This window comes from Tauraco erythrolophus, chromosome 16, assembly GCF_009769465.1.
Source record: "Tauraco erythrolophus isolate bTauEry1 chromosome 16, bTauEry1.pri, whole genome shotgun sequence".
NCBI lineage: Eukaryota > Metazoa > Chordata > Aves > Musophagiformes > Musophagidae > Tauraco > Tauraco erythrolophus.
Genome location: NC_141480.1, coordinates 8898684 through 8921230, shown reverse-complemented (window position 1 = coordinate 8921230; position 22547 = coordinate 8898684). Strand labels below are relative to the sequence as shown.

Here is a 22547-nt window from a genome sequence, read left to right as displayed (position 1 = left end):
AGCCCGACTCAGGAACCGGCACCCGCGAGGCTCTTGCTCCCCAGCTGCTCCTCGGCTCGTGCGCTGCCCGGCTCAGTCGCTGCAGGCAGCCTGCGTAAGCTGGTACCTTCATCTTGTAAGTCTCAAGGCCTTTTTTTTTTTTTTAATGGAGCAAAAAAAGACATCACAGAACAGCATTTACATGCAAAACAAAGATGTCGTTTCCACTCAGTCAGCAGAAGCCTTGACGTAGTTTTAGCTATTAAAGCGTTCTGTCTGCTATATTACCAGGAGAATTTCTTTTTTATGCTGCAAAAAAAACTTTTCAGGAGCTTCCTTTGAAGCCTTTATCGAGGTCAGGGGCTGCAGCCTCTTGCCATCTTTCCATGTCAGCCCGCAGCACTTTTTGAAAGCCCTTACACTGGATATTGTGACAAACCAAAGCCAGCTCTTTGTTCATTAGTTTACACTTGGTAATAGATGCAGGGCCAGGGTTGAGGATGGCTCTCACCAAGCGATTCACACTCTGCTGCATTAACATTTGCCATGTTTTGAATAGTTGGAGACAGCACAATCCTCTTTTAAGGGTCCGTGGTTTTAATTAAAACAGCAAGCTGAGGAATGGGTGACTTCAGAGTGTTTTGACCCAACAAGGAATGACAAGCACATGGCTGCTTTTAAAATAAATTAATACCCACTATCTTACTGATATAAAACTGTCAGCATGTGAGAAAGGTGGGCAAACCCCGATGCAAGGCAGTTTTGAAAACGAGGTGATGTACATGCAAACATTACTGCGATATAAGCAACACCCTGAGTGCCAAAGGGGAGCTGGAAGAGGCTGGAGTTGATACCGATTCACACTGTTGGGCTGATTTTAGGGCAAGTTACATCAAGGACCTGTTTCAGTGCACCTTGGCTCCACCACCCAGTTTTACTTCAATGCTGCAACATCACCCACCAGCACTCGCAATCCCAATGGGAGAAGGGGGCTGGGAGCCCACTCCGGGTGACACACCTGCTTGGGGTACCTGCAGGTGCACATTTGGAGATGCACATTCTGCACAATGACAGATGTTTAATTTTTAAATATCTGGTTTACAAAACACTGCAAACACACCGTTTGAGAAGCAAGCATAGCCAGTGCTTCTCACCAGATAACCCTTTCCTGACCCACAGCCAGTAATCGTCTCATGTACTACACGCAACCCTAACGGCTGCTTGTGAAAAAAGCCTGTTCTGTATGGGACTCATTCCATGTGAGACAGTCCTCCAGAGGACAAATGAAAGACATTTCCTTGCTCTTGGATTCAAACACTTTCGTTTTTATAGTGGCTGCAAGAGGGCAAGTTGAGGACTTGTCTCACACACCTACTTCTGCAGCTCATGGCTGGGCTGCAGAAATAGCCCACTCAGCTGAAAGCCCTGAGGAGCCGCTGGGCTGCGAGGGCTGCCCGTTGGGCTTTCAAAAGTACCTGTGCAGATTTGGTAGAAGGTTTTTAGGCATGAAGCTCAAACCCCTGACCAAGATCTAACTGTAGGCCAGGAAGCACTGTCATCTCACATACGAACAATTTTTCAAGCCTGCCAAAATACTGATTCACCCCAAAGACAAATAGAAGTGACACTGGAAGAGTTAGTCGGAGCATCTTCCCATTGTATGACCTGCTATAGCATCTGCACCAAAACTTTAACTTCCAAAAAAGAATAGGTCAGGCCCGTTCCCACGCCTAGCCACATTCACAAGGTGTTAGAGCAGCCAACAAGAAACACATAAACATATTCCTTTGAGTGTTGTTTTGAACTTGTTTATTGCTGGGTTTGGAACTGCGCCTCCCAGCAAAGCCTTGGCGGGAAGGAGGTCCTGCCGAGAGTCCCCCACCTTCCCACTGCTCTTATTTCAGAGCCTCCAAGCAACTATAAATAAGTTTTCCTCCTGTTGCTTCTTCCACCATCTTGACAACTTTGGGATGTTGCCTAACATTTACCTGCTTTTACCCAAAAGAAAGAGCAGAGAGCCCTTTTTCCCAGCAGAGAAGCGTAAGACCAGTAACCTTCTGCTTTCTGGTCCAGCTTTTCCCGTGCTCGCGACACAGACCATGGCTGACTCCAGCCTCTGCAGCCGCAGCATCATTCCGGGCTCTTTCCCGTTTGCCATCCTGCCCGCTGCTCTGTGCCATCAGCACAGCCGTTTCGCGGTAAACCCGCTGCTCCCGGGAGCGATGGCCGCGCGCTCCGCTTCCCGCTTCCCGCCCGGGGTTTCCCTGCCACCTGCTGCCACCTGGCGGGGAGCGGGAGCGCCGTCCCGGGGCCGCCCGCAGCGGTTCCAGCTCTCCCGGTGAGGGGACGGGGAAGGCGGCAGCGGGCGGGTGTCTGGCGGTCGCAATTCCCGGCCCTGGGAGCCGCAGAGCTGAAGTCAATTTGAATCCTTTCGTCTCCTGGCGGGAGCTCCGGCTGATGTCCTGCTCGTTGGAGCAACCTGAAGGGCTGTAAGACACAGGGGGTTCTTCAAACGGCCTTTCCGTGGACGCTCGATGCTCCTAAAGAGAGAAATCCAGACCTCCAAAAATTTCTCCGGTCTTTTCTGAAAGAACAGGACCACTGCACAGAAGAGGGGTGCACCTCTGACCCCCCCGCGGTGCCCATCCATCCCCTCCTCGGGAAGAGTTTCCCCAGCGGCAGCACCAGGGCTGAGTCCTCCCTCTGTTTCGACCCATGCAGAGCAGCAGCTGCAGGAACAGGGAACAGAGCCTGTGGGGTTTGGAGCTCTGTCCCAGAGGAGTCCACACCACCCACACGAAGCCACAAAAGCTTCTGGGCAATTGGCCCAGACCATTCTTTACACATACAGTCTGGATTTAAGCTATCCGCAGGATCCGAACGATTCACTTTCCCAAACTACCCTTTAAAAAGGATCTGCACAAATAGTAGTATCCCAGAGCAATTTCTTTACGGCCAGACCCATGCGGCCAACCTGTCTGGCAGAACCCCCCAGCAGTGCCCGACCTGTCCGGCAGAAGCCCCCCAGCAGCTGGAGGGGCAGCAGCAGCAGAGCTGGGAACCAGGGAAACCGAGTCAGGCAAATTAAATGAGATCCCAAACTCAAACGCTTCAGCTGACCAGAGACCAGCAGAGATGACTGGCACACAAAAGAAACTTGAGGTTGACGCTGGTGGCTGTAATAAAAATACCTGGTTTAAAATTTGACAAATACTGCAAAATATGAAAGGAGAGGCAAGGAAGAGGAGAGAAGCGCTGAGATGCTGACAAGGGCAGGTGGAACAAGACCCACAAAGCAGCCATCAGGATCCAATTACCTTCTTCTTGAAGGTTGAAAGCTGCACCCACCGGCCAGGGTTGTGAAGGAAACGAATCCTGTGAGATGCAATTATCTTGCCAGAGCTTCACAAAAACTGCAGCTCCATTCAGCAGAACCGAGGCGGGACTGGCACCACCAGGATATCCAACCCAGCTGTGCCGTTACATGCTCTCCAGTTCATATCCACTGTCCATTAACTCAGAAACCCAGTAACACCCATTTTAAATATTCAAATACTTGTTCAGATTTCGAGCAGGCTATGAGCATCACCCAGACTGACCCATAAACTGAACATGTGAATGGGCAATACATTTATCTGTATTACTGAAACTTCATTTTTAACATAATCTTCATCACTCAGATCATATAAGGAGTTGAGGACCGCAAGGCAGTGGAAAGCAAATAATCAAAACTAAGAAGTCGTCTGTGTTATGAGAGATGACTGGACAGACTCACCAATGCCAATATGAGAGAGCTCTCCAAGGCTTATAAGAAACTGTGGGGAATAAGCTAGTTGTTGGGGATAATAAATCATTCACAGCAAGAAAATACAGGTTGAAGTTGAGAAGGACTGTTCAGAGAAATCAGGCAGCATCTGATCAGGAAAAAAAATGCCTCAGAAAAGATCTAACTGCTTGTAGCTAGGAGAGATGTTTCCTTCCCTTTATTTTTCCTTTTAAAAATTTCAACTCTCTTCCAAAACAAGGACAAAGCAACATCAGAAAGAGGAGGTAAATGCTGTATAGAAGACCAGTAGAGCAGCTACACTCAGAAAAGGAATTTGAGACTCTTCCTTAACATTCCAGCTATCATATTTTCCTTAATTTGAGCAACACTCTCATTGGATATATCTGCGTAAATACTCTCAGATGTATGTCACCTGCACGCAGAAAACACCCATGCCACAAACTGCATGAAGCTAATTGACAGAGCGAAGATATTTGCTTTACGAGCAGCTGGAGTAACAGGAGACCTTCCTGCACTCAGGGTGGAGCGGGCAGAGAGGGCTGGGTGAGCTCTTCGCACCCAGTCAGGAGCCAAACTGGCCATCTGACTCCCGCAGCACAGGAAGGCTCAGTGCTCCAACCTGCTACGTCAGCACAGAAACTGAAGTCTCCAGTTCAGGTGGCACCGTGTGTTAACGGGTCTTTCCACACTAGAAAAGTTAGAGAGTTTATTTTTTCATATTTATGAGCAGTAAGACAAGCTCAGGTAAGGGTTTTTGCGGCAGTAGAGAACTTGTTTGCCCAACAGCTTGGGAGTACAACTGTTGCAGCTTAATCAACTGGTGTGATTCCTGTTTAGGAAGGTATTTGAGCAGAGGCTTACCCTCAAGCACCTCCATGAATATCAAAGCAAAACTCACCACATCCTTCTCACTTGAAAATTAAATGGACAGAGCTGCAATCTGAAAGAGCAAGAGTCTACTGCCACATTGGCTGTAAATCATCTTACAAGACATCAAGGAAACATCAGACACAGGGAAGACAGGGCAGACTCCCAGTGTAAAACACCACTTTAAAATGCAAATGAAACTCAATGGGTTGCAGACCTCTTCTGCGAATTCCCTGATCCTTCTCATTACATGCATCCTTATATTGCCACTCGTGGCTTTAAACTGCAGATTTTGTTCTCTTTAAAGAGTTCCCAGGTTGCAACAGGAATTATGCCTTTCAGCAAACATCTGAATTCCAGAGCACCGGTATCTTAACATCTCCAGCAAGCTGCATCCATATAGTTGGCATCTCTGATTCAAACACATCAGCAATCATTTACCATGGGAATAGGCAGGTTCCTCGAAGTCAGGTTCCCCAGTGGCTATGCACAGGCTCGACTAGATGCTTGGATGCTGGCTCCGGACCTTCCCAGTTCCTGGAAAACCATCTCCTGATGGCATGGTGGAGGACCACGCACTAAGGTAACAGACCTTTGAGCAATCAGGACAGTAGTTCTTCAATATGAAGCTCACCTGCTTTCCACACCTCTAAAAAATAGGTATAATAATTCTCTTATTTTGTAGATTAATACACTTTCAAACACACAGGTGACTGGTTTGCCCCCAAATCACATGACCTGAGCACTCAAAACCTGGTGGTCTCCACATCCAGGCATCTGTCCTAACCGCTGCAGTAGCAGCTTCATCACTGACACGAGCATATTGACAGAGCACAAAACCCCATGCTTTCAAGCACACTGTTATATGGATATATTTATTGCATTGCAGTCTTAGCACTTTTCAATATAAACATTTATATCTGTAAAGCAGAATATTGCAAATTCAGTATTATTCAATATGTTCATAGCAGCATCAGCTTCCTAAGAAACAAAATATTTAGGAAGACACAGAAGAAATTACAAACGACTTACACTCTCCTTTATCACCATCTGACCAAGACATGGTATTGCGGCTGTGAAACACATACTGAAGTCACCAAATTCGACCTTGCAACACGTAATTTCAAGACTGAAGTGCACCGTTGTACCTGACATCCTGCACGTTTTTAGTGTGCCAGGACATTAGGCTAACAGTCAAGTGCCTGAAGAGGGCAGATGATGGATGTATCTATCTGCTTTACCTGACATATTATAGTTTTAATAACAATACCTAGCACTTGTATAGCACCCACCACTTCCCCAAACCCTTGCGAGGCAGGCAAGGATTGCTCTCAGATGTACTACAGCTGTGGAGCATAAGGGAGAGGGAGGGAAGTGACTTTCCAAGGCCATTCCGTGAGCAAGTGGCAGTAGAGAGATCGGAATTTGTCAGCATGACTTCCAATCCCATGTCAGTCTGGCAGGTCATGCTGCTCCTCTGTGGTTCGTTAAGGAAGTTTTACAGACGACTAATTGGTTAACAAGTCCCAGTCCATGCAACTACACTGGATGCGTGCACCATCTGAAAAGAGGTCAACACAACTGCTCCCCTCGTAATGCCCATTTTAGTTTTAAAGAAACCAAACACTTCTCTCATTTTCTCATCTCAGAATGATCTATCACATCGAAGACACGATGATATGGCTGCACTTTGCTCTGAAGTAGTGGAAATCAGAAGCAATCACTATAGGAGCAGGAGCAGCTTTCATTTCTTTCCTGAGGGAGAGCACTGATCTTTTGAGAGGAAAAAAGGACGGATATGTTTTTACACAAACTGATCAAACTACTTTTCATTCTAAACTAATACAAGACTGACTGGAAGTCTCAGGTGTACTAATTTTCTTCAGCTAAGTCATCCAAGTGTACACTACGAAGCTAGCAGCTAATAAAATAGTTATCCAGGAACATCAGAAGGCATTTTCCTTCCCTGACAGGCCTTCACTTCTACCAGCTAAGAGCAAGAGCACTTACAGTGACATCTGAAAGGACTTGTAAACATCATGAGACAAGCCATCTCTGATATTCCTCCACTAAAGTAGTCCTTTCTCCTGCACCCCCAGGAAGCTAACGAGGATAACCAAGCCTCCTACCATCCCTGCCTCAAAAGCAGAAATTTGCTTACTTGTTTTATTTCCCACTGGGTTTCCTCTGCAAAATTTTAGAGGCAGGATCAAACATGTCAGTTACTAGGGATGGAGTCTGGCAGAGACTCTTGGGGCACAGTTCACAGGCTGTGAATAGCTCACAACATAACGGAGGCTGCACTCAAGAACTGTCTCTGCATACTCTCCCCTTCGCCTAGAGGGCACAACTGCCCAATGCCAGCCAAATTACGCCAACGTGTACAGGCCAGAAAGCAACCCCCCTCACTTTGAGGACCTATCCCCAAGTAAAGTAATTCCTCTCTCCCCTGTTTCTTGGCCTGCTTTCCCACTTTCAGCATGCCATGAAAGCCTACAGTTGGGAAAATGTACAGAAAGGTACATGTTACACTTACAGTAGACTACACACAAATTTGTTTCATGAAGAAAAGTCTTCATCAAGCGCACTGATCCTGCAGTGCCTGCCTGGAGCACTCTGGGACTGCCTTGGGACTGTGGGAATGCCTTGCCTGTCTCCTCCCAAGCGGCCTCATTTTTTTTTCTGCACAGGCAAGGAAAGTCAGACAAAAAAAAAATAATTTAAAAATCAGCTTACTCCCATCGATTCAAGATAAATAATCCTTCTGAACAAGTAATTCTGAAAGTCTGCAGAGGACAGTATGAAAACCAAGAATAGCTAAAGGCTATCTGGATGCAAAACTAGACAGGGGAACATTCCTTAGGGAGGGGGGAAAAAAAAAAAGCAGTGGGCAGCCAAACCTACTCCTGCTGAGAGACCTTGCCCTGCTTCCAAATGATACAGAAGGGAAAGCTGCATCAGAAACAAGGAATCCAGAAACTGAAGGACAAGAAGCAGATGGAAAACAGTACTCACCAACTGCTTCAGTCATCACCTGGTGAAGACATGTTAAGTACCTGTCTCTAGATCAGGAAAAAAAACATCCAGGCAATTAACAAGCCGGACAAGTCAGCTGAGAGAAGGAACTAAACCCACACTTTTTACAAGCTCCTTTTTCTCCTTTGACCTTATTTATTCTACTACCACAGTCTTGTTTAAGAATTGTTTGATAAAAATGAAGCACCTGTGCAAAAGAGCTTCCCAAGAAATAATCCCAGCCATGATATCCATAACTGTAGCCTAACACTGCGGCTCTCAGCCTAGTTCTCCCTACCAGTTTCCCCACAGCACAGTAAGGTTTTACGCTGTGGTTCCATTAAAACCCCATTCAGACTATCTGCAAAGCTCCCTAGAATTGTATCACCCTACAAATGAAATCGTCACTCAAAGTAACCATGAGACTTGGCTCCCTACTGAACTGTGCTGGCAATGAACAGATATAATATCATGACACCATGAGATCTGTCTGTGACATCACATTCCAAGACTATTGCATTACATCATTCTGCAGCTGGCATCATAACATTTCACAAGTTTCATATTTGTCTGCTATTTTAAAAACGATTCTAAAAAATTCTCAAGTTATCACAACTTCTTCAAAGGTACTTCAGAAAACTTTGCTGCCTGCAGTAATACGGTACCCCACCACGAACACACTTCAGGAATGACTGCTGAGCCCCAGGCTGAACAACGTCCTAGAAATACTGGACAGGTTGCAACCAGTACGTGGATCCTTTCCAGAGAGTTTTTGTAGTTGGCCCAAACCTTTTTCACTCTCACACAGCTCTGTTTCCTAAGCCTGCCTTCTGTTCCTACCCTTCATTCTTTAGCACAATGACTCCAGTGTCTATGCTCACACCATCTTTGTGACACTGCAGCAACAGAGGAATGGCTAGGAGCAGACAGCTTTTTGAGCAATGAACCTGGATTTTATGCAGTTCAGAAAAGGAAAAACCTGGAAAGAAATAACCAGAAACAGTAAAACAACCAAAAACAACCAAAGCTCATTTGTTTCCAAGGGTTGTTTTCTTTTTCTTTTTTTTTTTTTTAAACAGATTTACATCAGTACTTAAGTGAGGTAGAAGACTTAATTTCAGAACATCACATTCAATTTTATTTAAAGAGCAACTTTATCTGAAGTATTAAACATGCAAGTGCACATACATACAGGATCACTTGCTAAGTCACAATCTTGATGCTCGAAAGAGACAAAATTCATAAAACAGCATTTTGATAATGGGCTTCAAAAGACACAATATCAGAAAAAGTAGGGAAAAGGAAGACACTTTGGAAGATCTGAAGTTGTAGAAGAGGTTGTATTTAGGAAGCAGCTTGGAAATAACAAGAGGTGGATAGGGAAGTAGGAAACAAACAAAGAACCACCAAATAAGTCATCAAATCTAAATTGGAAGAGAGCATTTTAACCAACTCCACAGAAGAGACAACAATGAGAACAGAGGAGGAATGCTTTAATAATGAGGTAGAGCAAAAAAAGTAGACAAATGGTATAGTTCTTAACCAGGTTTGTTGACTGAGGTGATGATTTTGGAAGAACAGGTCAGTGATGATATAAAAATCAAGGCACAAACGCAAGTCTAAGCACCAGCATTTTTCATAAAACGTAAAAAACCAAACTTGTAGACGGGAAGCAACAAACACCTGCAAGGTTTCAGAGAAAAACTTCTGATGAAAGCAAACACTGAGACTTCTAGTAGCAACTGAGAACTTGGTGAAGTATCAGCTGATAAGGAAAGAGGGCAGTAGAGCCACAAGAACATTCATGGTAGTTGTATCCTACTTAATGCACAAGGCAGTACAAACTAGGCAAAAAAAGAGAATTAAGAACATGAGGTAAAGAAAAGCAAGAATTCAATTAGACGTCATAGTACGTAGGCCTGAGTGGAGAATTGACACCCTTTGGTCAAGTGTGAAGGAAAGAGGAGAGGTGTCAAAACCAGTAGCCTTTGGCATGAATGGAAGAGGCAGAGATAAATCATCCCAAGCAACTGAAATAAACCCAAAACAGTCAGAAAACAGAGGGGAAAAAAACAACCCACACCGAAAACATAATATAGAAAAACATTCAGTTGCAATAAAAGCTGCTGGGAAGTCAGGAGCAGAAATGAGCTCCTTGTTTCTGGTTTCACGCATTTCTAATAATTTGTGAGGGTTCTGGTCAGTTGGCAGCCATAGAAAGCTAACCAGGAAAGGTTCAGAAAGCCAGGACAACTAGGGGTGAATACAAGAATCATCTTCCTAAACAAGAGTTTAGAACATCCTGAGGAGACAAAGCGCTGAAAGAAGAAGGGCGGGGGGGGGAAAGGAAAGAACTGCAGACCACATGAACACAAACAAGAACAGCACAAAAGGAGAGGAAAGAAGAACCTCCAGGATAAGAATATTTTCAGATATTATTTCATTTTTTCCCCACTCATGATGAAACTGATTTGCATCAAAAGTACTTTTTATTCTGAGGCACTTCTGTCCCAGGCTGACCTTGGGTTTGCAGCTCAGTGGCTGAGCTGATCAGCCATCCAAGCCCCATGTCATCTGAAATGTTGACATAAAAGTTTCAGGCTCCCCTAGAGGCACACAGCTGCTTTGTGTGTCCAGGAAACTCCTGCTAAATGCTTTCTGTAATTCACCCAGGCACCAGACATACCCCTAACTTGACAAGCAAGCAGCATGCTGCATTTGCAGCAACAGAAATATGTCACTGAGAGTACAGTCACTCAGTCTGAGGACTTGTGACCTCCATATGCAATGCAAGACCTGCTATAAAGCACTGAAAAGGTGTTCTACCCACTGTCAGATCTACCCGTTATCCTGGCAATTTCCCAACTTCACCTTAAACACACAGAGCTGCTGCAAAGCATAAGGTAGTTGAAATGGATACAGGAATAGCAGTGTGAAATCCAGTGTACTTTGACAACTAGGGAACAGACTAGATAATATCACAGCTTCATTGACCCTCAAACTTCTGCATGTAGCTCTTGGAAAGCAGTTTATACCTGCAGAAGCCTGGCCTGACCTACAGTAGCTTCAGTACCTTGCTAAAATAAAAACACTGATGAGCTGAGTTTGACCTTTGTACTTCAAAATATTTTTAGGCACACCTCCAAAGCTCAGTTCAACTGGAATTTGATGATGTATCATTCATATGGATAGGAAAGACCCATGAAGATTTCTGCTCCATGAGAACTGCTGGAGACACAGCACCTCTAGTTTCAATAGAGGGAACCTGAAAGGCGCTTAGATACAGTACAATTGTGCTCAGCACAAACAAATCTGAGAAGAAAAGCATCATCTTTGCAAACTTCACTATTACGCTAAGTAGCAAATGAGTGTATTGCAAAAGTACAATTTTCCATCTGCATCCACAACAGTCACAGATATACCCCAAATATGGAGGTCTCTGGATCAGCTACATCAGCTGCTTGCTGGTGACACAGGGCTGAAGCACAGCATTACAAATAGAAGCAGAAGCTTTGATACTGCATCCAAATTAAAGTCCTGCCATCATTCACAGAGAAAGAGCAGTTTTCAGTTTCTATCACACAGGGCATTACAGAGCTAACTATGAAGGACAGGCTAACTGCCATCAGTAGTATGTCACTCTACCTTTCTATAGACCATTTCAAAATGACTGCCAGAATTAGGTCCAGAAAAGAAGACATCCATGTAACAAGAGCAGATAAACTATTGGTTTCATTAGCAATCTTCTCTTCAGATTACTCAAAATACGTGAAATAGCATTTGTGATTCACTCCAGGTAGAGATCTAATCTTAAGCTCCTTAAACATTTGCCACAACTAGCTCCTACAACTGAGTACACCAAAATTCTCTTCCAACTCTCTCCCTTTATCTTCTTTTTAAGGAGCAGTGGGATCTGTGCTTATCTCCCTCTTCTCATGGAAACCACTGTGCTGCTGATCTTGTCCTGAGACGCTCAACAGAGATCTAAGGAGGCTGCTTTGGCATCAAGCTCAGGGTGCTCCAGTTACAATTATTTCCCCTACCTTGTTATAGCACTGGGAAACCAGTCACGGTACCGTCATACTTAAAGAGTATGCTAAATAGCAATGAGAGCTGCAGCAGTAATTCATGCTTTCAAATAAATACACCAACGAAGGCTCCTCTGAGTCAATGTGCTAAATGAACAAGCAAGACATTCTCTCCTCGAATGAAAATCTGGTTTATGTGACGTGTGAACACCTGTTGATAATCCACTTTGGGCCGCCTTTTTCTTCGCGACCGGCTTCTTGCACGGGTACCACCAGCACTGGCGCCCTCCATGTGGGCAGTCCCGCCGCCCACATCAGCTTCACCTCTGGCAGCCAGATGCAAACTGTCACCTGGCATCTTCTTTTCTCCAGCTCTGCCCAAGCGTTTCTGCCTCTCGCGCTCATCTTCTGCTCTCCCTCGTCCTGATCCAACTTTCAATCCCAGCGCCTGAGAGTCGTTTGTCAGGGCTAGCTCCTCTGAGACAGTCTTTGAGTCAGCTCCCTTCTTTACTGAGGACTCCTGCAGTTTGAGTCTGTCAAACAGCTGTGAAAGAACATCCGTGTACATGACCACATTCATAAAACAAGAGAGGTCACTTGTTCAGCACTTCTACATGGTATTTGCAAATACAATCCTAAATCACAGCTCACAATATACAGTTAGTGAAGAATCCTTACCAGCAATAAAGACTATATTTTCTTGCCAAACAGTGACATAAAGTGAACAGATCTCCTGCATACACATAAGTGTCTTTAAGTGAGCTTCAAGGAGTTTAATTTGGGGAGCAACACTGATGTGCAGTAGCACTTAACTTTGGTGAGGAACAACAGAAAGCTATCAAGTTTCTCCACTAGCTCACTTTCCGCAATGCTCTTGTAATGTTGTCAGATAGTATTAGAGAGATTTCCATCCTCGTGTCCGCAGGCAGGACATGAATGTTACCCCCATTTACAAAAAAGGGCGGAAGGAGGATCCGGGGAACTACAGGCCTGTCAGTCTGACCTCGGTGACAGGCAAAGTCATGGAACAGATTATCTTGAGTGCTATTAATGAGCACATACAGGTTAACCGGGTGATCAGGCCCAGTCAACATGGGTTTATGAAAGGCAGGTCTTGCCAATCAAACCTGATCACCTTCTATGACAGGGTGACCCGCCTGGTTGACGAGGGAAGGGCTGTGGATGTAGTTTTCCTGGACCTCAGTAAAGCCTTTGATACAGTTTCTCATAGTGTTCTGGTGGAGAAACTGGTAACTGCTGGCCTGGATAGGCACACCCTCCTTTGGGTTAAAAACTGGCTGGATGGCCGGGCCCAAAGAGTGGTGGTAAATGGGGCTAAATCCGGCTGGAGGCCGGTCACCAGTGGGGTTCCCCAGGGCTCAGTGCTGGGTCCAGTTCTGTTTAACATCTTTATCAATGACCTGGATGAGGGGATTGAATGTACCCTCAGTAAATTTGCGGACGACACCAAGCTGGGAGGCTGTGTCGATCTGCTCGAGGGTAGGGAGGCCCTTCAGAGGGATTTGAACAGACTGGATCGTTGGGCTGAGGCCAATGGCATGAGCTTTAATAAGGCCAAGTGCAGAGTCCTTCACTTGGGGTATAAAAACCGCAAGCATCGCTATAGGCTCGGGGAAGAGTGGCTGGAGAGCTGCCTGGCGGAGAAGGACCTGGGGGTGTTGGTTGACTACCGGCTTGATATGAGCCAGCAGTGTGCCCAGGTGGCCAAAAAGGCCAATGGGATACTGGCATGTATCAAGAATAGTGTGACCAGCAGGAGCAGGGAAGTGATCCTGCCCCTGTACTCGGCACTGGTGAGGCCGCACCTGGAATATTGTGTCCAGTTTTGGGCCCCTCGCTTTAAGAGAGATATTGAGCTCCTGGAGCGAGTCCAAGAAGGGCGACTAAACTGGTCAAGGGGCTGGAAAATAAAACTTATGAGGAGCGGCTGAGGGAGTTGGGGCTGTTTAGCCTGGAGAAGAGGAGGCTGAGGGGAGACCTGATTACAGCCTATAAATACTTGAGAAAAGATGGTGGGGAGTTAGGGGAAGGGCTCTTTACATTAGTGATGGGAGACAGAACAAGAGGAAATGGGCATAAGCTTAGTCAGGGGAGATTCAGGTTGGATGTTAGGAAGTATTTCTTCTCTGAAAGGGTTGTCAGCCACTGGAATAAGCTGCCCAGGGAAGTGGTTGAGTCCCCATCCCTGGATGTGTTTAAGAATAGGGTGGATGAGCTACTTGAGGATATGGTTTAATGGGGATTAGGGATGGTTGGACTCGATGATCTCTAAGGTCTTTTCCAACCTAGAAATCTATGAAATCTATGAATCCCTAAGATAAGAGGCCTCAATCAGCAAAGAGTGTATACTGAAAAAATGATGGACCTTTTGTGTTCCCCAAAACAAACTAAAAGTGGCCGTGCAGGTATTCTGGGAGGTAAGCAGACCAAAACCAACAGAAAAACAATAAAAGCTAGAGCAGCAGATCCAAATCACTGTGTGAACTCATTAATCTAAGAATACATGGTGCTGAAACTGGAAAAGAAAATGCTTTTGCTCTGACAGCAGGCAAGCTTTTATGAAATACTGACAAATGAAAAGGATTCTCCATTAGCCTGTCTCTTCTCAGCAACAAGATGGAAAGCCAATCCCTGTGAGAGTGGGCTAAAAGAACAATGACTACTTGATTATTCTTAACGAATCTTTAAAAAAGGAAGGGTGGGATCTATCAGAAAACAGATTTAAATGGCTGGAATTTGAAAGCAAATTCCTCACAATTAAACTGTTTAAAAGCTTTTGTGATGCTTCTCTGATGCTCAAAAGGCCCAGAGCTACACCATTCAACAGGCACAGCCCTGCCACATTTTTTTCCTTCATTGTTCAGAAGTTCATCTATCATCTCTTCAGCTCTCAACTCCATAAAAATCTTTTTTTGCGGCTGGATGCTAGAGAGTGTCTTGCTTCGGAGCAACGTGCAGAATCTTGGGCTTCATGGTATCTAGGAAGTTTAAGTGAACAAACAGACATACTGTTTTGTTGTCTGGAGACAAAGACTGTGGCTCCAGCAACATTAGCACCAGTTATGCACTGCCAAATCACCTGGTAGGACAAATGTGGACTGGATAAGTCATGGGTGCAAAAAAGCTCGCAGAACAGATAAATCAAAACCCACAGAGTGAGCTTAGAGAAGGTCAGCATGTTGCACTAAGCAGTGGCAGCAACTGTGATCGGATATTGGGACTGAACTATGGCCAAAGTACTTTCAAAAAGGTCAGAAAAACGTTTTTTCTTCCTTCCAGTTCAAGTCAATTTAGAGTCATCTGTAATAAAAGGAGGTAAAATATTTCAAACATAAATGTAATTTTCCAATCAATCCTCCCCTTTCACTACGTTGAAAAAAGGAGATACTGGGAAAAAAAAAAAACAAGAAAAGAAAACTGGAGATGGTTACCTACCCGGGTGAGTGTGAGCTGAGGTTCTGCATAGAAAGCTTTGCCCGTTACTGGTTTCCTGTATGTCTCATCCACGTCTGTCAGGGCCTAGAAGAAGATAAAAGAAACAGAAAGGTCAAAATTGTAAGAAAACACGAAGAAGCTTTGGACCAGCTTTGTGTCACAGCATTATGAAATTATGCTCTATTTGAGAGAAAATCCATTCTAGGAAGAAGCTGTGCTTTGGAGCTGGTTTCTTACTCATCTAAGTTGTACTGAGGTATAAAAGCAACAGCAAAGCCTAGCATTCATTCTGCATTACCTGCAAAGTCTTTGTGAGCCTTGCCTGCAAAATCCTGCTCCCCCCGCCCATTTCCAAACTTTTCACTGCTCCAGGCTAGCAAGTATTTAATAGCTGGTTCTCCACCCACTGTCTTTAAGATCTTCATGAGGCAGAACACAGGGAAAAGCTTTTGTCACTGACATCCCAGCAACATGTTAGTGAAAGAAAACAGAAAAGTAGCTACTATAAGAAGATTGAGTTTTGCAGAGAAAGCTTTGGAAGCTTCTGATGCTCCTCATATTTCACTTTCCTGGGTTCTTATACAAAACCTTTAAAGATGTTGGGAACTCCTCAAAGCTCTTCTCTCACCTAAAACCTCTCTAAGATGGCTAGGCACTTTTCTGACATACCAATCCAACACTAAGCTCCATCTAAGTCCGAAATCCAGCGTCCAGTGCCAGAACAGATTAGCTTTATGAATGACAATACCACATTAATCTTCTCAAAATGTAGTTTGCTTAAACCTGTTGCAAATTTCAAGTTTCCAATACAGCAGTTCTAAATCAAGGGCTCGAACAATAATTACCATATTCCAGAACTTGTCAAATGCAACCAAAAACCCTGTGCAGACTCCACGAAGCCCTTTGAAAGTGCGGATATGGACATTGATTTTCACACCATCTCGGACACAGCGATGAAGCTCTCCCAGTGGGCTGCCTTCATGGACTGAAACAGAAAAATACATAGAAATCTATTCCATAGAAATCTTGGTACAACACTTGTCTTCACAGCAAAAGAAATGAGAAGCCCCACAGCACTGTAACGCACTGCGGTCGTAATCACTAGACCACCAAAACTCTCCTTACAGTGGGAACGGCAAAGACTTTAGAAAATGTGAAAGTTTTGCTTTATATAACCCACAGCCAAACCAGCCTTAGTTGAAAATCTTCTTGCTACATTTCAAAAAACATACTAAGTAATGCTCCTCTTCAGTAAAACTGGTTCAGAGGGAACAGAAAGCTCACAGAGGCAGAGAGAGTGCTGCAGAAAAGACAAGTGCCTAGTTAAGGCTACCTCAGACTAGTTGTGATCTGTTAATGAAATATTGTATCGGACGTGTTCCTTTTCTCTACAAGGAGATTTCTGAAACAATGAATGACTCAAAGTTCTTCAATAGATAAACTGGGTCAGTTTAAATTGATGAAAACATACTGTTTCAGTTAAACTTTCAGCAGCCAGCTGAACATCCTTCAAAGATGTACACGTCTTGAGCAAAGAAATAAAACGACTACAAGCAGCAGCCACCAATGAAACCATGCTAAACCACAGAATAATGCTTTAGTCAGGGCAAAAGCAAAGGAATTCAGTAAAACATAGAGCTTACCTGCTACACACAAGCCTTACCTGCACACAAGAAATCCCTGCAAGTGTACATTACCTAGACAGGTAGCTATTATTTACTTTACAACACCCACCCACACCACGGTGAAGCCATTCCAGTGATAAAATGCAGCTACTCGTTCGCTTGTGCACACGCAGCCCCAGGGCTGCTCTACAATTTCTACTAAGAGTCAGGAAAAAGGTATTTGTCTAAAATCTCACAGTTCCTCACATTAGTAAAACCTGAGCCAGAGATGACCTCTCACTTGTGCTCTAGGGACTATGCATTCAAAGTTCGATTTGCACGCTAGAAAATGCATCCTGTGAGTGTAAAACGTTTCTGTACGACAGCTGACCTGCAGTACTTGGCTGCACGGCAATTCTTAGCCACAGCAGGGACACCTAAAGCAGCTCCCTCTGAATTAACCTAATGACGTTCATTTTTTGAGATCCATTGTTTTCTTGCCAGCCATCTCCAGCTGGATAGCTGCAGAAAACTGCTTTCACGCAGAGCATGAGCTGTCTCAGTACCTCCCAGCTTTGCTGACGGGCCTTGTTTCATGAGTCTCTGTACTTCCTTCAGCCGAACTGATGGCAAACTTTTGTTCTGAATTCACAGGTCCATCACAGGAACCATAGATGACACCATCACTACATCAGACTGATGCTTTTAATCAGGTAACAGTATTTTTTCTCACTAACCCTGAGAATTTACAAGATCATTTTAGATTTTTTTTTTAGATTTTAGATTCCAACGTTCCCTTTGCATAGTACCTTTACCTACTTACAAAAATTCAAGTACAATCTTTATTTTCAACTATGCCTTTGCTTGTGGGCACCCCATTAGGCCTGGTGGAAAACACTACTTAACAGCTGTACCAAATTTGGACAATACAGGCTCTTCCCACATTTCCTTGTTAGGTAAGGTCTGGCTTCATGAGGGCAAACCTCCAGCTTCACCTGATCAAAAGGGCAGAACACATCATCCAAAAACCTTTCAACAATGTGACATCCACTTCTCAGAAAAAATAAAGCTAGCAATGCAAGGAATTTATTTTTGCAACAGAGCTCTTCTGCAAGAATCAAAGCCTGTAATGACCAGGCTCTGCATGCAGCTAGATGTGCCTGTGGCTTTTGATGCTTTAAGTACCAGTATTAATAACTCTCCAATCCATGGGGAAAAAGAGTTACCTAGTTGGTTTTGTACTCAAAATCCAATCCTTATTTGTATAAAATAAGCACATGCTTAATACCAGGATTCTGAAGATGACTAGAAAACTACTGTAAGCCAGAGGGCAAGTACCCTAGGAAGGAGGAAATAAAGATCCAAACTCTGGTTAAGTTCAAGTCCCTGTCCTTAGGGCACAGACTTTCTTAAGAGGCAAGAAAGAAAAGAGCAAAGCAATTCAGAACAGTCGAAATAACTGAGAGCACTATCAAAGCCTTTCTCACTGCTCTGCAGTAACTGCTTGCACAGGAGTTGTGTGTCCTCTGGCAAACACAAAGTAATTAGAAATAGCTTCTCCTGAACTGATCCACAACAGGCACTGCTAAAGCAGCTTCCTTTTTACTTTTATGGCTGCTGAAACCACCCCTCAGGACAAGCAAAATTTTGGCTCCATTTTACATTTCTGACACACGGAATTAAGGAACACCTCACACCTGGTCACAGCTCGCCGGGAGCACAGCGACACGGCTCTGGGATGCAGGAACCCGTGTACCGCGCTCACCTGCAGAGGCAGCTGCTGCCTCAGAATCCAAACTTCAAACACCGACCCGCCTGCTGAGCAGACAGGCCCCCCACTTACAGGGAAAGCGCCCAACTTCGGCTACAAATTATTCTTAAAACCTTTCAGACTGCGGAATAGCACTTTCTGTGTCAGCTGTGCCACTCTTCAAAGCTCGTGCTGTCCTGCCTTAGATGTGTGAATATTCAACATGTGCTTTTAATGGAAGCATGTAATTTATTTGTTAGACAACTACCAAAGGTAATTTTTTTTACAGAGGTTTTTTTGTTTTCAATTTCCATCACAGTAATCCAAACACAGATATTTTATATTCAGATCCTGAATCAATATTTAAGGTCAGTTCTTTTGGAAATCCTACACCAACAGAACCTCTGCATTTGTGCAGAACACTAAGTGGACATGACGTTTAGGGTGATGCAGTATCTATGGCAACGAACACGTTATGTTTTAGCGTTTTAAGCAAGTAAAAAGTTCTGCTTTGGGCATTCAGAATTGAACATTTTGGGCTTTGCCTTTTTATAAAAAGAACATTACGATGATGATGGTGATTAGAAGAGATACTTTGATTCCAAAAAACACCCAGTATTTTTATGGAAGTGCACTAAAGTTACCTCTCATTTGATCAACGCCATTTGATTCTCGGTGCAGGTGCACAAGTTGCACCCTTCATGTTTAGCAGCTACTACCCTGCCCGCACACCTAAATTTGTACAAGAAATTTGCGTCACCACCACAGCTGTCTCCCACCTCGATCCACTCTTCCGTCATCATGTTACCAGAACCGCCAGCGCTGTGTTTATGCCCCCAGGATGTAGTTAGGAACCGAGACCCAGCAGCGCCGTACAGACTCACACTGTGGTTATCATTTAACTACGAGCTGTGTAGACTCAACTCTGACTCCTGATTTAAAAACAGTACTTTTGAAAGCACAGCAGTTTCTTATCCTTTTTTCCTTAAAATCAAGTGGATGAACATAACCAAATAACAGAGGACATCACCATAACAAAACCAGTGTCACCTCTGAGTAAGCACTTCTGCGAAACGCGCCGTTCCTCCTTCCCGCACACACTTTTCCCAGTCTGTCACTGAGCACGCAATTATTTTCCACCCAAACTCCACCACTTCCCCTCCAACTCCCCCACATCCTGCTGTCACCCAACCACATCCTGCAGCTGCCGCTTCCTTCAGACCTCCGAACTCCCCGAACTCCCCCTCCACTCCACACCTCCGGCCGCACCCGAGCCCAGCCCGCATCCCCGAACCCACCTCGGCGCCCGCGGCCTTCGGCTCCATCACTCCCCACCCCAGCACCGCCCCGGCCCTCGCCCCCTCCGCCATCCCCTCGCCTCAGGCGGCGCCCTCAGCCCTCACCCACCGCCCCTCACTGCCCTTCCCCACCTCAACCCCTGCCCGCCTCCGCCCGTCCCGGCCCCGGCCCCGGCCTCCCCCTCAGCCCCCGCAGGGCCGCGCTCCCGCAGGCCGTCCGCCCTTACGGGGCATCCTGGTGAGGACGTTGCGCGGCGCCCTCCGGCGCCGGGCGGCCGCGCCGCCCTCGGCCGCCTCCCGCTCGGGGCCCGCGTTCACCATGAGGCTGCGGAGGCGCTGGATGCGCTCCGGGTCGGCGGCGGGCGGGCCGCGGCGAGCGGCGCGGGCGGCGGGCAGGCCGCGGCGGGAGGGAGCGGCGCGGCGGCCGCGCGGGCGGAGCAGGCCGCGCTGGAAGCTCTCGTACTCGGCGAGGTTGTTGAAGCAGGGCGCGGCGGGGAAGGGCAGCGGCGTGTCGGCGGAGTACAGGGCCAGCAGCGGGTCGAAGCGGCTGGAGCTCACGTCCAGGCGGCTGGGGCTGGGGGAGCGCTCGGCCCCCGGCCGGCGGCGGGGGCGCCGCTGCTCCGCGCCTCCCGCAGCCGCCTCGTCCTCCTCCATGCCGGGCTGCGGGCCGCGGCCCCGCCCGCCGCCGCCGGGGGCCGCTGCCGCCCGCCCTGCCAACCCCGGCGGGCTGCGCCGGTGCCGGGGCAGCGGGGGGAGCGCGGGCAGACCGCGGAGCACCGCGCGCGCCCGGGGCGGGCCGCGAAGGGGCGGCGCTGCCCCCGCCCGCGGCGTGGGACGGGCGGCGGAGCGCGGAGCCACGGCCGCCCCGCCGGGACTGCGGTTTGCCCCCTCGCCGCGCCTCGCACAGTGCGATCGCACCGCTGGTCTCCGTAGCGGGGCCCCCGGCTGTTCTGGGGGTGCTGCCCCGAGCAGGCACCTTGCTCCGCCTGCCCCGGGCCCCAGGCAGTTAGAAGGCACCTGGGCAAAGGGTGGTTGCAATAGAATTTTAATTTTAACCCGTAAAAGGGTGCAGACGCATTTCTCTGCAGAAAAGCCAGGTGACGTGTGCTAATGCTGCAGAGTGGTTTTACTGTAGCGAATTCCAGCACCTACCATTAATCTTCCGTAACTGATTCCTGTAGGTTTGATGCTTCCTGTAACAGCAACACAACAGCAGCCACAGGTTGTGGACCAACTTGAGAGAAAACATCTATTTCTTCACTGAGTCACAGTACAGGATTTCAGCAGCTACAGAAACACCTATAAGCACAGGCATAGGGCACAGATCGAACTGTATGTGCCACTAACACCAGTCTGCTTCTTGAACCTTGGGAAGACTTATTTTCCCCGGCAGCTATGAAGTCATACATACGACTTTATGCATGAGGATACTACAGGGAGTTTCTTTCTCTAGCACTTGTATCAATACAAATTAAAGGCGATGGCTGTATATAATCATAGTTCCAAAGTCTGTATCCGTATCTAAACAGGAATGTTTAGTGATTATTATTGTAAAGATGAGTTTATTAGAAAATGCTCAGAGGATAAGATCTATTTTTTTTTATACACACACACAATGTCCATATATTCTATATTTATGTATCAGTAGGCTTAATATATATTAAAAAAAAAAAACCCTACAAAATACTTTCCAAGCATGAATCATGGTTCCCAAATTTTTTTTTCATCTTTACTCAGATTGCAAAATCCAAGTGTTACTGGAACAGTTGCTTTATATGTAATGTCTGAAGTCAGGTACCAGATAGTAACATATGTCATATCAACACATTACATCTGTGTTAAAAGACAAAAAAAAAAAAAGAAAGAAAAAAAGAGACAGATAGGAAGTTCTTAGCGGTAAATGACTGATGGAATGATTCATTCAGAATCATCATCTCCCAATACCTCACACTCTCGTTCTGAGAACTATACAGCCCATTCCACAAACTAAAAATGATATGCATCCTCTCGTTGCACGCAATTAACTGCTCAGTATTAGCACACAGCAGTACAGGGGAAGCCCTGTGCTATTATAAATGCATAGACTCATCGTTTATTCTCAGGAAGAAGCTGCGAAGTATTATTTTACATCAGTAGCTTTTTAGTGGTTTGTTTTTTTTTTTTTTAAAAAAAAACAAAACGCATATTGCTTTAAATGTATAGGTTCTTCCTGTGGGAATAAAAGGGTGAAAGCAGAGAGTAGGCTGCTATGTGAATTCATGGGAAACTAACTCAGTACTGACCTTCTTCAGTCAGATTTGATCCTCTTTCCATTTTTATGGCCAGTCCCAACTGCTGACTATCCCTTAGCAGCAACTTGCCAGCCAGATTACTGTTCTAGCACAGTGGTTTTGAAACCAGTATGGTTAAAAGCAGCAATAATATTCTTGTAAGTACCTATTACATCATTATAGCTATATTTCCGTACTGGGATAGGTTGCTTCCTCAGATTACAGTTACACTGCGACAAGCCCCTTTACATGAGCAGAAATATTTCCGCCTGAGAGGCTGCATGGTTTAACTGTTTTGACAAAGGGTCTTAACTGATAGTCCAGAACAAAACTGTGCACAGTCCAGGCAACACTCACTCTCCTCTTCCCTCTAACTAACATGTATTGTCAGGACTGTTAGGTCTGTATCAACCCCAGGAAGGTCCGAGAACAGCACTGTGAGCTCTAGTTGCTGCCCCCTTTGCAGGCATCGGGAACATTCCCTGGTGTTGTC

General features: G+C 45.8%; 1 protein-coding gene across 1 annotated transcript; it reads right to left on the bottom strand.

The window, feature by feature from the left end:
• Window positions 1–7023: 7023 nt before the first annotated feature.
• On the bottom strand, window positions 7024–20453 carry LSM11 (LSM11, U7 small nuclear RNA associated). The gene is made up of 4 exons (XM_086621503.1): window positions 20012–20453; window positions 15978–16117; window positions 15133–15216; window positions 7024–12220 (listed from the first exon to the last, which is right to left on the bottom strand). The coding sequence occupies exons 1-4, from the start codon at window positions 20436–20438 to the stop codon at window positions 11816–11818; spliced, it is 1056 nt and encodes a 351-aa protein (XP_086477629.1). The 5' UTR covers window positions 20439–20453; the 3' UTR covers window positions 7024–11815.
• Window positions 20454–22547: the final 2094 nt, after the last annotated feature.